The sequence below is a fragment of the Chrysochloris asiatica genome, unplaced genomic scaffold (genome assembly GCF_000296735.1).
Source record: "Chrysochloris asiatica unplaced genomic scaffold, ChrAsi1.0 scaffold00138, whole genome shotgun sequence".
Classification (NCBI taxonomy): domain Eukaryota; kingdom Metazoa; phylum Chordata; class Mammalia; order Afrosoricida; family Chrysochloridae; genus Chrysochloris; species Chrysochloris asiatica.
The window spans coordinates 7,317,591-7,331,627 of record NW_006408656.1 but is presented as its reverse complement, the minus strand read 5'-3'; the positions used below and the strand labels follow the sequence as shown (position 1 = coordinate 7,331,627).

The 14,037-nt window shown below is 39.3% G+C and overlaps 1 protein-coding gene across 1 annotated transcript in view; it reads right to left on the bottom strand.

Annotated features, from left to right (window-relative positions):
- Positions 1 to 14,037, bottom strand: part of RACGAP1 (Rac GTPase activating protein 1) — a 44,574-nt gene that overhangs the window by 15,388 nt on the left and 15,149 nt on the right. The window contains exons 3-7 of the mRNA XM_006870064.1: positions 6,644 to 6,846; positions 5,491 to 5,627; positions 4,516 to 4,585; positions 945 to 998; positions 243 to 323 (exon numbers count right to left, since the gene is read on the bottom strand). Coding sequence (XP_006870126.1) covers positions 243 to 323; positions 945 to 998; positions 4,516 to 4,585; positions 5,491 to 5,627; positions 6,644 to 6,846 — 545 coding nt within the window. The remainder of the gene's footprint in view (positions 1 to 242; positions 324 to 944; positions 999 to 4,515; positions 4,586 to 5,490; positions 5,628 to 6,643; positions 6,847 to 14,037) is intronic.

Genomic DNA, 14,037 nt, shown 5'->3' with positions numbered 1-14,037 from the left:
TGTGGATATCCAGGGCTCATGTATGAGATTACTAACAAGCATTACTGAATAATCAGATGAGGGACAGTTTGCTATGTCTACTAGGTGGCTAAAGATAAGGATACTTTTACATAGAAAAAGTCTCAGCAAACATCTCTCTCAAAATAGTGCTACAATGCTGGCTCAAAAGAATTTTTAATCCTTGAGGTCACTAATCTGTGGTGTGTTCAAGACCACAATTTTCTCCCTCTGATAAGTCTTACCTGGTCTACCGTAGAGCCAATAGAACGAGTTTTCTTTACAGGTCCAGGTGGACCGTCAGTAAACTGTCGGCTATTAGAGCGCTAAAGAAAGGCAAAAACCAATACATTTAATGTCAAGTAGAAGATCTGAAGCACAGAAGATAAAATTATTCCAACAGACAATTTGGATGCAAATCCTAGAGACCTGGACTACAGTAAATAACAATGTGCTCTCTGTTTCATTACCTTTTTCTATATGAAGCCTAAGTTTTACCAACTCAAAAATGTCCTTGATGCTCTAAAAGAAATGAACAAGCTTGGAGAAATTTAGGTGACAGCATTAAAAGAAGTAGAACTGTAATCCTAGCTAAGGACATGAAGTCTGTGAAAATACATTATGTGCACTAAACAAACACACACAGATAGATCTCTGTTATATTCCTTATATACACACTTTATCTGAAACTTGCATTTAGAGTATAAAAGTCTGGTATAAAAAGTCTTATGACAACATGAATAGAGTTGCAACCTAGACCAATACAATAGGACAGGATCCTAAGATCCTATCTCAAGTTAGTACCTCAAGAAATATCAATACCTACCCACTTAATATGAATTCATCTATAATAAGGCTAAGAATGAATGGCTAGAGCAACATTTTTCAGAGAAAACAATTTTACTGTTGCTTTGTTAAAACAAAATAAGTAATCAAAACCACCATACCCTCTTCTGTCTCTTCTTCAGTTTGAAAGTCTTCACCAAAGAAGAATCCCAATCCTGTTGACAATTACATTGTATTAATTTATTTCTTTGGTTATATCTGTGCAAGTTTACAACTACTTTTAAAGCCTTCTTGAGTCAGCTCCCTAACTTACAATTTGGGGGAAGGAGGAAGGGAGGGAGGATCTCAACTGCTATCCAGCTTTATGAAGTTAACATGCTTCCTTTCAAAAATTGAAGCTATTATAATAGAATCATGAATCAATACTACAGAGGCAAGGAAAGGTTAAAGCATCAACTTCTGTCGTGATTACATCAGGTACCTGGTCCTTTATTTCTGATTATTTGTATAATTAGCTTTAGAACTCAGAGTATTAGGCACTATACTGATGTGTTAGATGTGAGTCTTACACTCAAGGGATTGCTACTATCTAACAAGACGGTCAGCACAATGTTGCCACTTAAACATTTCTAGTTATGTTCTCTCAACCATTCCTCTTCCTTGGACCCTAAAAAAGATGTTAGCTGCTGAAGACCTGTTATTGTGTCTGGTTTTGCTTCACTTATTTTAACCATTTGCAATAATTTTTAACAGCTTACCTATGGTTCCTTACTTTTAATAATCCTTAAAACCAGAATATCCAGAAACAGAAGTTATACAAAGGGACTTCAAAAAGTTCCTGGGTCCCATGTAAATGATCACATAATTCACAATAAAACATTTTTTAAAAAAGTTCTGGGAAAAATCCATTACTTTTCATGTCATTTTTCCATGAACTTTTTGAAGCTCCCTCATATACCGTAAATAATAGTTTAGCTAAATAAGTTTAACCTCCCCAATTAAAAGTTAAGTAACTTGGCTACTCATTGTCAGATTCAGCTTCAGTTACAACAGATTTTACATCATAGGTCTGGTTCCAAAATCAGCTATTATATTCTTGTTTAATTATATACCCCAAATCTGCTCCATCTCACTTATTTTTAAAAGGTGATGCCTAATTTTTTTAATATGAACAGTCATTATTTCCCTAATCAAACACTGAATTTGAAGTAGTTGCCACTTGTTTTGCTATCATTAGAAGACCAACCACTGAAAACCTCCACTAACCTACTGTTTTATTTGTGAGCATTCAGTTAGAGACAGAAAAGACACACTACCCAATGAAACACCAGTATCTTAGCTACCTAGAGCTGCTTTAACAGAAATACCACAAGTAGATGCCTTTAACATACAAATTTATTCTCTATCAGTTTAGGAGACTGCAGATGGTGATGGTGGTGGTGTGCCGTTGCATCTGTACTGAATGACTCATAATGACCCTGTATAGGTTTTCCGAGGCAGTAAATTATATTTATGGGAGCAGAAAGCCTCATTCTTTCTCCCACAGAGTGGCTGGTAGATTCAACTGCTGACCATTTGGTTAGCAGCCAGCCCAACATGAAACCACTATGCTACCAGGGCTCCTTGTTTAGGAGGTTAGAAGTCCAAATTCACGGTGCTGGCTCTAGTGGAAGGCTTTCTCTGTCAGCTCCGTAGCCCACTGTTGCAGCCACTCATTGTGACAATTCATATCACTGAGGATTTTCCTATTTTCCCTAACTCTCTACTTTCCCTCTCAGTATGTCCAAAGCATGTAAGACAAAGTCCTGCCATTCTCACTTCTATGGAGCATTACAGCTGTACTTCTTATAAGACAGATTTGTATGCCTTCTGGCAGTCCATGATACATTCAATATTCTTGCCAACACCATAATTCAAAGGCATCAATTCTTCAGTATTCCTTATTCCCTATCCAGCTTTTTCACAAGCATAGAAGGCAATTAAAAAGACTATGGACTGGGTCAGGCACAAAGTGGCATCTGTGCTTCTTAACACTTGAAAGAGGATTTTATGGTTTTGTTTTAAAGAGGTCTTTTGCAGCAGGTTTGCCCAACATATTATTTGATTTCTTAAATGTTGCTTCCAATTACAAAACCACTTCCACATTTTAGGTCCCTGTTAGAGCAGCACCCCAGTTTTTCAGTACCGATTTCTGTCTTAATTGTCTAGTTGTGCAGCACTGTAGCATATGCACTGGACTGCTAACCACAAGGTTGGTGGTTCAAACCCACCAACTGCTCCCTGACCCTATACAGGGTGGCTATGAGTCAGAATGAACTCAACACACTTAATAATAACAAAGCTGTAACAGAAATAATTAGTGTAATGGTTTTTACTAATATAAAATTTTTCTCTCACAGCTTACAAGGCTATTGTTGCTAGGTGCCACTGAGTTGATTTCAACTCATAGCAACTCTATGTACAACAGAAAGAAACACGGCCCGAATCTGCACCATCCTCATTCATATTCAGGCTGCCACCTCTAGAGCAGGGCTTTCCCTCTGTCCTAGTCTCTTTCAGTTCCTGCTCCTGGGCAATCATGTGGCTTGGTATCAGTCTTCCCCTGGGTCTAGGAATTTCTCAGCACAGGGGATCTAGGGCCAAAGGACCTGCTCCACTTTTTTTTCTTGGTAGTACTGAGGTCCCTCCCTATCTGCTCACTTCTCTCTCCTTTTATCTCTTACAAGATAAAAGGCAACACAGGCCACACCCAGGGAAACTCCCCCCTTTAAATCAGATCAGGGCTCTGTCCTGAGCTAAGGATGTTGCATACCACTCTAATCCCCTTACAACTAATTGACTGATCACATCAGAATATATTATGGGGATGATTACCTCATTATTTAACTGCCAAACTACATCATTATGTAACTGCAAAATCACTCATAATCACAGGCCAGCCAAGTTGACATATACTTTAGGGAAACACAATTCAATCTATGGACAACCAGTCTCCTGAATATCAAAGATTAAAATATCAGGAGATGTCTATTTGAAAATGTCATCATAAATTAAGAGGAATGTTTGTTGTTGTTAAGTGCCATCGAGTCAGTTCCAACTCATAGATAGCAACCCTGTATAGGGTTTCAGAGGAGCAGCTGGTGAGTTTCAACTGTTGACCTTGCAGTTCAAACTGACCTTGCGGTCCAGTGCCTATTCTACAATGCCATACTTTAGAAACAAAGAATTTAGACACATTAGCCACTGTTGATTAAAGCATCACATAGTGACTAAAGCTATCATCACATCTTCTGGGTAAAGTCACAGGACATTTGTTTCCTTCTCACTGGGAAGCACAGCTAAGTTCTCCTCAAGAGGTAATAAGGCATAAGTTTATTCATCCAAAGAGCAGCAAATAAACGCTGCCTAGATACAGTCTTGCTAATTCTGATTGCTAGCTGAGGCTTTAGTAAGTCAAGATATAATCAATTAGTACATGCTGCTCACAGCTCCTTTAAATAAAACTAAAACTCTTAACAAATACTAGATTCTACATTCATACTTCCAGAAACAAAGTAAATAGATATAACCATCTCTTTTAGCTTGTGCAAAATTATATTTAAAATGGCAGCTCATCAACACATCAACAATAAAACAGTATTAAAGGATGTCCAGGAGAAAGGACAGAGGAGATGTTACTGAAAGAGCAGGGGTAAGAAGAATAGATATTCTCAGAGTTGAAATGTTCATTACCAGCGATTCATCAGTCTTGTCAAAGCTGATATCTGATAAAATGGAACCAGATTCATCAATGGTCGACAGTCTAGATGAATAAAACAATATAGTGTTAAAAACTGTGGAAAATAAGACCCACCGCACTGCGAACAATCCCACTGGTCAGGTAAACTCAGTGATTTCGGAACAGTAGCTTCTCTACAAACACTGCAAGTGTAGCTCCTTAGCTAGGAGAAGCTGCGTTTTATGGTTTCCCTGGAAGTGTGTGCCTGTGCACAAGCACACGCGAAGCACAGCAGCTGAAAACTGCAGTTAGGTGTAAGTGATAGCCTCTGCTGAGTGTCTACTACAGTCAACTAAAAATTCACAAAGCAGAAAAATGAGGTTTAATTTGATCCCACTTGTGGTTGCTTTCTGCAAGAGAAAAGTATTACCAAGCATTCATTGACTTTTTAAGAAATTACGAAAGCAAGCACATCTGCTTAGTTATAAAGATTTCCCCATAAAACAACCAAGCAACAAAATAAATCACTCCAAGAGTGCTGACCTTTCTCTGCTTATTGTATTGGGGGTGTTAAATTCAATGCCTGGTTGAGACTATTTTAAACTGTGATGCAGTGGAACCAAAATTATTGTCTGGTCTTGGCTCACAGAAGCCTTTCTAAACTAGAAGAGCTACAAGAGCTCTCTGGAGAGTAAACACTGGAAGTATTGCTGAACTGCCAGTTTCACCTTTGGGTTTCTTAGCAATTGCAGGATTAGTTATTGATGTGCAAGTTAGCACAAACATCAAAATTCTACCTAAGGAAAAATTTTAGAACAAAATAAAAACTGAAAGGAGATCCCTGTGCTTACATTTCCTACCCCTCCCCCAAAGTCTTTCTGTTTATTCAGCACACATTCCAGAAGCAGTATACTTGAGAGTTCAGATAACCAGAACTTCTGACAGCTGTGTTGCTTGTGATCCGATAACAACAGATGCAGGTCCCCCACCTTTTGTTCCCAGCATTGCCACTGGATGGTTGGCCCCTGTTGAGAAAAGCCAAAGCTGATTTTTGCTCCTCACTTAGTTGAATGCTGCCAGATGTGTCACACATGAGCATCTCTCGAATCAGCTGAATCTGTCGTTCCTACAGACCACAGCAGAGTAAAACATCAGAACTAGCCAGGGGAGAAAGCTTCACCTCAAATTTATGGGACAGGCAGACCAGAAGACATTAAAATACAGCATTATGTAAATGAGCCTTCAAGAAGACTGCTACACCAATCGCATATTAATTCACATCAAACCCAGATTGTGCCTCTGATTTCTGACTAGTAAAATGAACTCCATTTAGAATAGTGGAGTTTCTGCTATAAGACTTCTGGATCGAATTACTAAGTCTATGAGGAGACTAATGCAAAATGAAGAGTCCCAAAATAATTTCACATAGCAGTAACATTTTAGTGTCATTTTATCAGGACAATTATTGGCTTCTTCTACGGATCAAAGCAGCCACCCACCTTTCTAAATGGTGGAGCAAAATGCATTAAAATGGATACAAAGCTGTAACATACCGGAACCAGACAATTTGAGCTTACTGAGGTATCTAACACTGTACCAAGATGGATTAGTCCTCCTAGCAAAGGTTTTCCTTTGCACCATGACCCACCCTGGTATATCAAAATGATAGTGTTCTGTGCCAGTCACATCGCTCCACTGGTTAAATACATCGAGCCCTTTCGTCTGAATCACAGAACAGTGATGAAAGATTTAGAGTTGTATTGCCTGTATCAATAACAAACTACTAGCTATATAAGGATGAGGATACTCTGAGTAGCATTTATAATTAACAATGAGGAATGGCCACTATCTGAGATAGATCAAGTGTACTAGTACTTCCCTGCCTCTCCCTCTAATTCTAATTCTAATTCTTTTCATTCTTACTTGAAGTTTTGCCTATTATTATTTTCAAGTCTAAAGGAGGAAAAAATTATTTCAACCTATGAAGAACAGGATTTCTAGGCTGCAATTTCTGCTCCAGCAGCTTGTCAATGGACAAGTCACTGTCAGTTCTTTAATGTAGAAGACACTGGGGTATATCTGGCTTCTTACTTCCCCACCATTATAGTTCTCGCAAGCCCTAGCACAGAAAACAATACACACCAGCTTTTCGCAGTCAGCCTCAGCTCGCTGTCTCCGTTTGATCTCTACATCCACCTGATTGCGTGCATGCTTCAGCTTAACATCCAGAGCACTACGCTCAGTCTCAGCTTTCATCAAAAGATCCTTGTATCTCCCCAGTTCATGGTCTGTTCTCTGCCACTTTTTACGAAAATCCTCAAAGTCCTTTGCCAGCTGGATGAATTCTAAGGAAAGAGGGAAACTTAAATAATTCAAGCAGAGTATAAATGCTCTAATAAATGAGTCCTACCAGCCGCTTCTTGGAAACCCTATAGAGGGTCGCTGTGAGTCGGAACCGATGCAACACTTAACAACAACGTTTAGCTTTACACCAAATACACAACCAAAGGACTAGCTGAACTAAAGGCAAATTCAGCTGAAAATAACCAAGAACAGATCCTGGGACCCTGGATATATGTTTATTACTCCAGATGAGAGCCTTGTGGGAGGAATTCCTGTTTCAATAGGCCACTTACTTTTGGCTTAGCCAGTGGCATCTGCTATGAAATAAGTAACTCATTAGTCACCTGGCTCCAGATGTAACACTAACACTGAAAGCTTCTGAACAGAAGGCAATCAAAGGGGGGATACCTTTGGGGCAGCTGTCACGCACCAGGACAGTTACAGCTATAAAACAAAAACAGCCTCCTTTATAGTCACGCATTGCTGCTCCAGAGAGATGTTAAACATCAAATTCAAATGTAACTGCTGTAATATGCTCCAGTAGAAGTAGATTAATATTATAGATGTCTAGGCTTGCAATTCCATTCAGCTATATAATTATACAAATATTGATTTGAAAGTAAAGAGTCAATTTGCTTTTGCTGTTTAACACTGCCCTGAAGGGTATGTAAACATTCCATTTGGAAAGACACAGGAAGAGAAGATACTAGGCTTTTGGTGACTCACTATGGCAAAAATGTGAACTCTTCAAATGTCTGCAAGAGAAAACAATTGCTTCTAAGGCAGCACCTCTCAGCAAGATAACCCTGCTAGGATTCATTCTTATTACCTGCTATTGGCAAAGACTGCTCTTCTATAATGTATTTGCAAAAGCACCTTACAATTTTCTAGATAACCTCAATCTATCTCTAAGCATCATTCCCACCAGCATCATGGAAGGAGTTCCAAGGCATACATCTGCTGATGATCAAACTAACCCAGTTTACAGTTGCAACTAGGTCAAATTCACACCAATTCTTAGGTATTAAAGACCCTGCTTTCCATATGCGAATTTAGCCTAAGAATGAGAAATAATACAGAATCCTTGCTAAGTAATTTTATCAATTTGACTAAAAATTTCAAACTTGCAAATTAGCGTACTAATTCATTATTTTTTAAAATTCATTCTTGATAGTGTAAGAAATCAAGAATTACATAAAACAGAGATTTCAATCTTTAGCAAACAGATATCAGTAAAACAGGGTATTATGACCTAGTTATTTTAAACAATGTAATTATCAAAGATGCCCCCATCCCTATATACAAGACATTATTACAAGTCAAATAGCTTTAAATGATATGCTGGTTCAGTTAACAGTTTGGAACACATTATCAGGTTTTTGAAGAAAAAGAAAACAAGCACTATATCCTTTCACAAATTTAAATGCTTCAATATTATAGATTCACAAGGGGGGGAAATTAAAACCAAGACCTGGTTACTTGGATATGTTCACTGACAACACATCAAGCAATGTATTTCAGATGTATGGCATCAACAGTTTTAAAAATAAAGAAACATATTTTTCAACAACACAGTCTTAAAAACTTTATAGTTCCATACTGTCAATTAAATGATATATCTAAATATAGTGCTATATTGGTTGTTGTTGTAAAGTGCCATCGAGTCAGTTCTGACTCAAAATGACCCAGTGTACGGTTTCCAAGGGGCAACTGGTGAGTTTGAATTGCTGACCTGTGGTTCAAACCAACCTTGCAGTCCTGCAGTTATCCCACAGCACCACACCAGGACTCTTAGTGTTACATACACTGAAATATTCACTGAATTGACAAACAATACAGCCTCGGAAACCCTGTTCAGGGTCGCTATGGGTCGAAACCGACTCGACGGCACTTAACAACAACAACAACACAGAATGAAAAAGGTTTTCATTTGACCTAATTTTATTTGTTTTTTCAGAAAGAGATACTTCTTAATTTATCATTCCAATTTGTTGTTAACTGGTATATATTATAGGTCGAAAAGAATTGGACAGACTTGGAATTTAAATTAATTAGTTTATTTCAAGGAAAGAATTTCTATTTTAATAAACAAATGATTAAATTACTGGTTCAGTTTATGTCAGAACAAAACCAGATATCTGCATATCTGATTACGATATTATTTTTGTATACAATTCTGTTAGAAACCAAATTTATAGGATTGGGTTAAAAGGACACTTTAGACGACAAAGCAGGAAAAAATTTTATTTTAGAAATCAATAAACATGACTTTTTTTTTTTGTCAGTGTGTGAATAATGATTTAGCTTGGTATATTCCTTGTCATAATGTACACATTCAAAAGATTTATTAAATCCAAACAAAACACATGCATATACATATATGTTGTTGTTGTTGTTAAGTGCCATCGAGTCGGATCCGACCCATAGCGACCCTGTACAGGGTTTCCGAGGCTGTAAATCTTTACGGGAGCAGAACGCCTCATCTTTCTCCCGCGGAGCAGCTGGTAGTCTCGAACTGCTGGCCTTAAGGTTCACAGCCCAATTCGTAACCACTACGCTACCAGAGCTCCTTACTAAACAATAATTCAAAGTAAAGCATATCTTCCAAAAAGGAGGAAGGAGAAAGAGAATTTCCTTTAAATAATAGTACTTTTGATTCATTAAAAAACAAAACAAAAACAATCAGTTCCAGCAAGACAGCAGACTAGGCAGACATAATACAAGGAGCCCTAGTGTGGTGCTGCAGGATAGTGCACTGGACCACAAGGTCAGCAGCTCAGACCTCACCAGTCACTCCTCGGAAACCCTATACTGGGTCACCATGAGTCAGAACCAACTCAATGGCACATAACAACAACATGCAACACACAGATACAAGAGACCAAATGAAACAGACACAGGTGAAATTTTTGAAAATCTGAACTTCAGAAGAAAGGTTAAAGAAGTGGACTGAGTAGACTGCTGGGAGGAGAAGCTGAGCAGGGACACTGAATGGTGAAAGTCTGGCTAGACAGAGCAACCACCTTGTGAGCAGCTTTGGCAACAGAAGGTAGCCTGGCAGAGCAGTGTCACACACACAATGGGAAAGGTGTGATTCCTTCTTTTTCCCCATGCTCCTCTGGTGACCAGAGGTGTGGCCAGCTCCCACTCTCATCCACCACAATGCAGACCCTGCTCTCTGGGAGTTCAGAGCCACATAGTTGGGAGCCATGCCAGTAGTATAAGTTGAGGACCAGCTGCACTGCTTTAGTGTACCATTTTGGTGCCTGGATTCAGGCAAACTTGGCTCCAAACCTACAGAACCTGCAGAGTCACCAGAACAGCATTTAACCAAACACTCTGTCTGCAGCTGCCCTGTGGTCCTAACAGACACTGAAACCAGCTCCCTCCATCAAGGTCTCCAGGAACCACTTCCTAATTGAATGCCCTGAACATAGATAGTATGAGTCCCATAGGAACTCCCCCATCTAAGGCCAGGAACTGTGCTATCACATTCCTCCCACACCCACCTCCAGAGCTCCTTGCCTTGCAGCAGTCTTCTCCCAACCACACCACTGAGTTTTCTCCACTCCAGGACCAATAGCTGCACTGATGTTTTGTTTGGGGATTTGATTATTTCCTTTAGTTGTTTCAATATTTATTTATTCTTTCTCCTCCTTTTCCTTGCATTCCCTTGAATTTTACCCTTTCTGGTTTTGTTTTTCCTTCTTTTCTTCTGTTTCTCATTTCCCACTTCTTCCCCCTAGCCCTTTTATCTTTCTTTACTACTCTCTACTATTCTCTTTTTATTATCCTTTTACCTGGTTTTTCTGTTCTTGTTTTGTTATTTACTTCTTCTCTATTTTACTCTCCTATAGCTCCATTTTCCTGTCCCTCTTTTGTCTTTTTAGATATTCTTTGTTGTTGTTGTTGTTTTGTGCTGTGGAGTCGGTTCCAACTCATAGCGACCCTCTACAGGGTTTCCGAGGTCATAAATCTTCATGGGAGCAGAAAGCTTCATCCTTCTCCTGTGAAATAGCTGGTAGTTTGGAGCTGATGACCGTGAGATTAGCAGCCCGATTCATAACCACTACACTACCAGAGCTCCTTAGTTATTTAGTCATTCTTGAGCATTTAAATTCCTTCCTTTTATTTTCTTTTCTGTAGACCCATTTCCCTGTCCGACTTTTGTCTTTCTAACTATTATATTTTTTTCTGATTGTTGTTGTTGTTGTTAGGTGCCACTGAGCTGGTTCCAACTCATAGCGACCTTATACACAACAGAATGAAACACTGCCCGATCCTGGGCCAACCTATCATTGCCACATTTGAGCCCACTGATGCTGCCAATTCGCCAATCCATCTCGCTGGGGGTCTTCTTCTTCTTTTTCTCGGACCTTATCAAATATGACATCCTTCTCCAGCGACTGGTCCCTCCTGACAATATGTCTGAAGTATAAAAGACAAAGTTTGGCCATCCTGGCCTCCAAGGAGCACTCTGGCTGCACTTCTTCCAACACAGATCTGTTGGTTCTTTTGGCAGACCATGGCACTTTCAATAGTCTCCTCCAACACCATAACTCAAAAGCATCAATTCTACGGTCTTCCTTATTCACTGTCCAGCTTTCACATGCATATGAGGTTATTGAAAATACCATGGCTTGGGTCACGCACACCTTAGTCCTCAAGCTGACATCTTTGCTCTTCAACACATTAAAAAGGTCTTGTGCAGATTTGCTTAATGCAATACATCATTTGATTTCTTGACAGCTGCTTCCATGGGTGTTAACAGTTGATCCAAGAAGAATGAAGTCCTTGACAATGTCAATCTTTTCTCCATTGATAAGAATGTTGTTTATTGGTTCAGTGGTGAGGATTTTTGTTTTCTTTACATTGAGATGCAATCAAAGGCTGTGATTCTTGATCTTCATCAATAAGTATTTGAAGTCTTCTTCACTTTCAGCAAACAAGGTTGTATCATCTGCATATCGCAGGCCATCAATGAGTCTTCCTCCAATCCTGATACCACGTTTTTCTTCATATAAGCCAGCTTCTCAGATTATTGCTAGCATACAGGCCAAATAAGTATGGTGAAAGAATACTTATTTAAAACTAAGAAAAGTGTCGGCACACTTTTCTTAGTTTTAAATCATTCAGTGTTCCCATGTTCTGTTCAAACAAGCTGCCTCTTGGTCCATGTACAGATTCCTCATGAGCACAATTAAGTGTCCTGGAATACTCATTCTTTGCAATGTTGTCCATAGCTTGTCATGATCCATACAATCTTTTGTAGTCAATAAATCACAGGTAAACACATTTCTGGTATTCTCTGCTTTCAGCCAAGATCCATCGGACATCAACAATGATATCCCTCGTTCCGTGGCCTCTTCTGAATCTGGGATGAACTTCTGGAAATTCTCTGTCAATGTATGTTTACAGCCGTTTCTATATTATGTTTAGTAAAACTTTACTCGCATGGGATATCAAAGATATCCAATAATTTCTGAATTCTGTTGGGTCACCCTCTCTTTGGAATGAGCACAAATACAGATCTCTTCCAATCAGTTGGCCAGATGGTTGACTTTCAAATTTCTTGGCACAGATGAATGATTGCCTCCTGTGCCGCCTCACTTTCTTAAAAGATTTCTATTTTCATTCCATCAAGTCCTGGTGCCTTGTTCTTTGCCAATTCCTTCAATGCACCTTGGACTTCTTCCTTCAGTATCATTGGCTCTTGATCATATGCTACCTCTTTAAACAGCTGAACATCAACCATTTCTTTTTGGTACACTGGCTTTGTGTATTCCTTCCATCTTGTTATGATGCTTTCTGCATCATTCAGTAATTTGCCCAAAGGAATTATTTTGTATCTTTATTATTTTCTGTATCCATTGTTGGTTCCTTGTTTGTTTATTCTATTTTACTGTATTGTGAACAGAGGGGGATCTCTTTCCCACCAGACAGGAGACAGCCAACTGTGCCCACACAGCCCAGCCCAGCCACAACCAGACCCTGGGCAGCTCCACCCTCTGGGCAAGATCCTGTGCCTCTTGATCAACGATAGACAGCAACCAATACAAGCCAAAGTCACCCTAAACTGAGGTGCATAAACAGTGAATGGGAGCTGTGTACATGCTTCCATTCTCTAACTACACCCACAAGAAATAGTTGGTGAGAGCCTAAGAACATATCAATTTACAATCATCAATAAAATACAACAACTCCATAACGTCCTGGAAACAACAGACAATTTTAGCTCACACAAAAAAACAAGAGAGAATGGCTCAAACAAATAATGAAGATATAGACCCAGAAAAACTTTCTGAGGAAGAAAAGGTAACAGAATTAACTAAAAAATAATTCAGAAGAACGATATTTAGGTAACTTCAAATTACTGACCAAAAAAAATGAGGAAATCAAGGAGAGCACAAAAAAACTTAAAAATTTTCATGAAAACACTACAAGAACAAACAGGTAGGAGAACAAACAAGATGGTGGATCGGGTAGACGTGCCATAAGGAGCTCCGTCAGCAACTACACAGAATACTGGACTAAGCAGGCTCAGGGGATGGTTCAAAAGCTCTGAACCACACATAAAGGAATATTTAGAAGGTTGGAAGGCTTACAGCTAGGGGAATTTGTAGCAGAAGCAAGAAATCCACTGCTTTCTAATTCAAGACTCTCAGCTGCTCCCAGAACCGCCATCTTGGGAGAGACGAAGCAGGGGAAGGATCAGAGCAGCCATCCACGGACACCTGACAGAACCACAGAGATAAAGTTGTTGATATTCTTTGTTGTTGGTATCTGTTCATCGGTCTCTTGTCTGCAAACCTCCATTCTGGTGAATAGAGGGGGTACCTGAGCGAGTGGACACCCCACACCGACCCCCGGAGCAATCTACTATGCATGCGCAGAGATCTCAGAATTTACAGAGGCAGAATCCACTTAAAACCAAACGGCCACAGCCAGCCCTGAACTGTTTATAACTAGAAAAAAGGCCTGAATGGGGATTGTGGAGTGGGACAGGCAGACTAAAAAGGAAATAGGCCAAAAATTAAATCCTGAGTTACGTTACAAAAACCAACAGTGGCATCTTGAAATTTCTCAGGAAGAACAGTGAAAAGGGAAGATGGGCAGACTTTGGAAATGCCTGAGTAGGAATTCAGAAAACTTATCATAAAATGTATCAAAACACTATACAGTGGAGTTGAGAA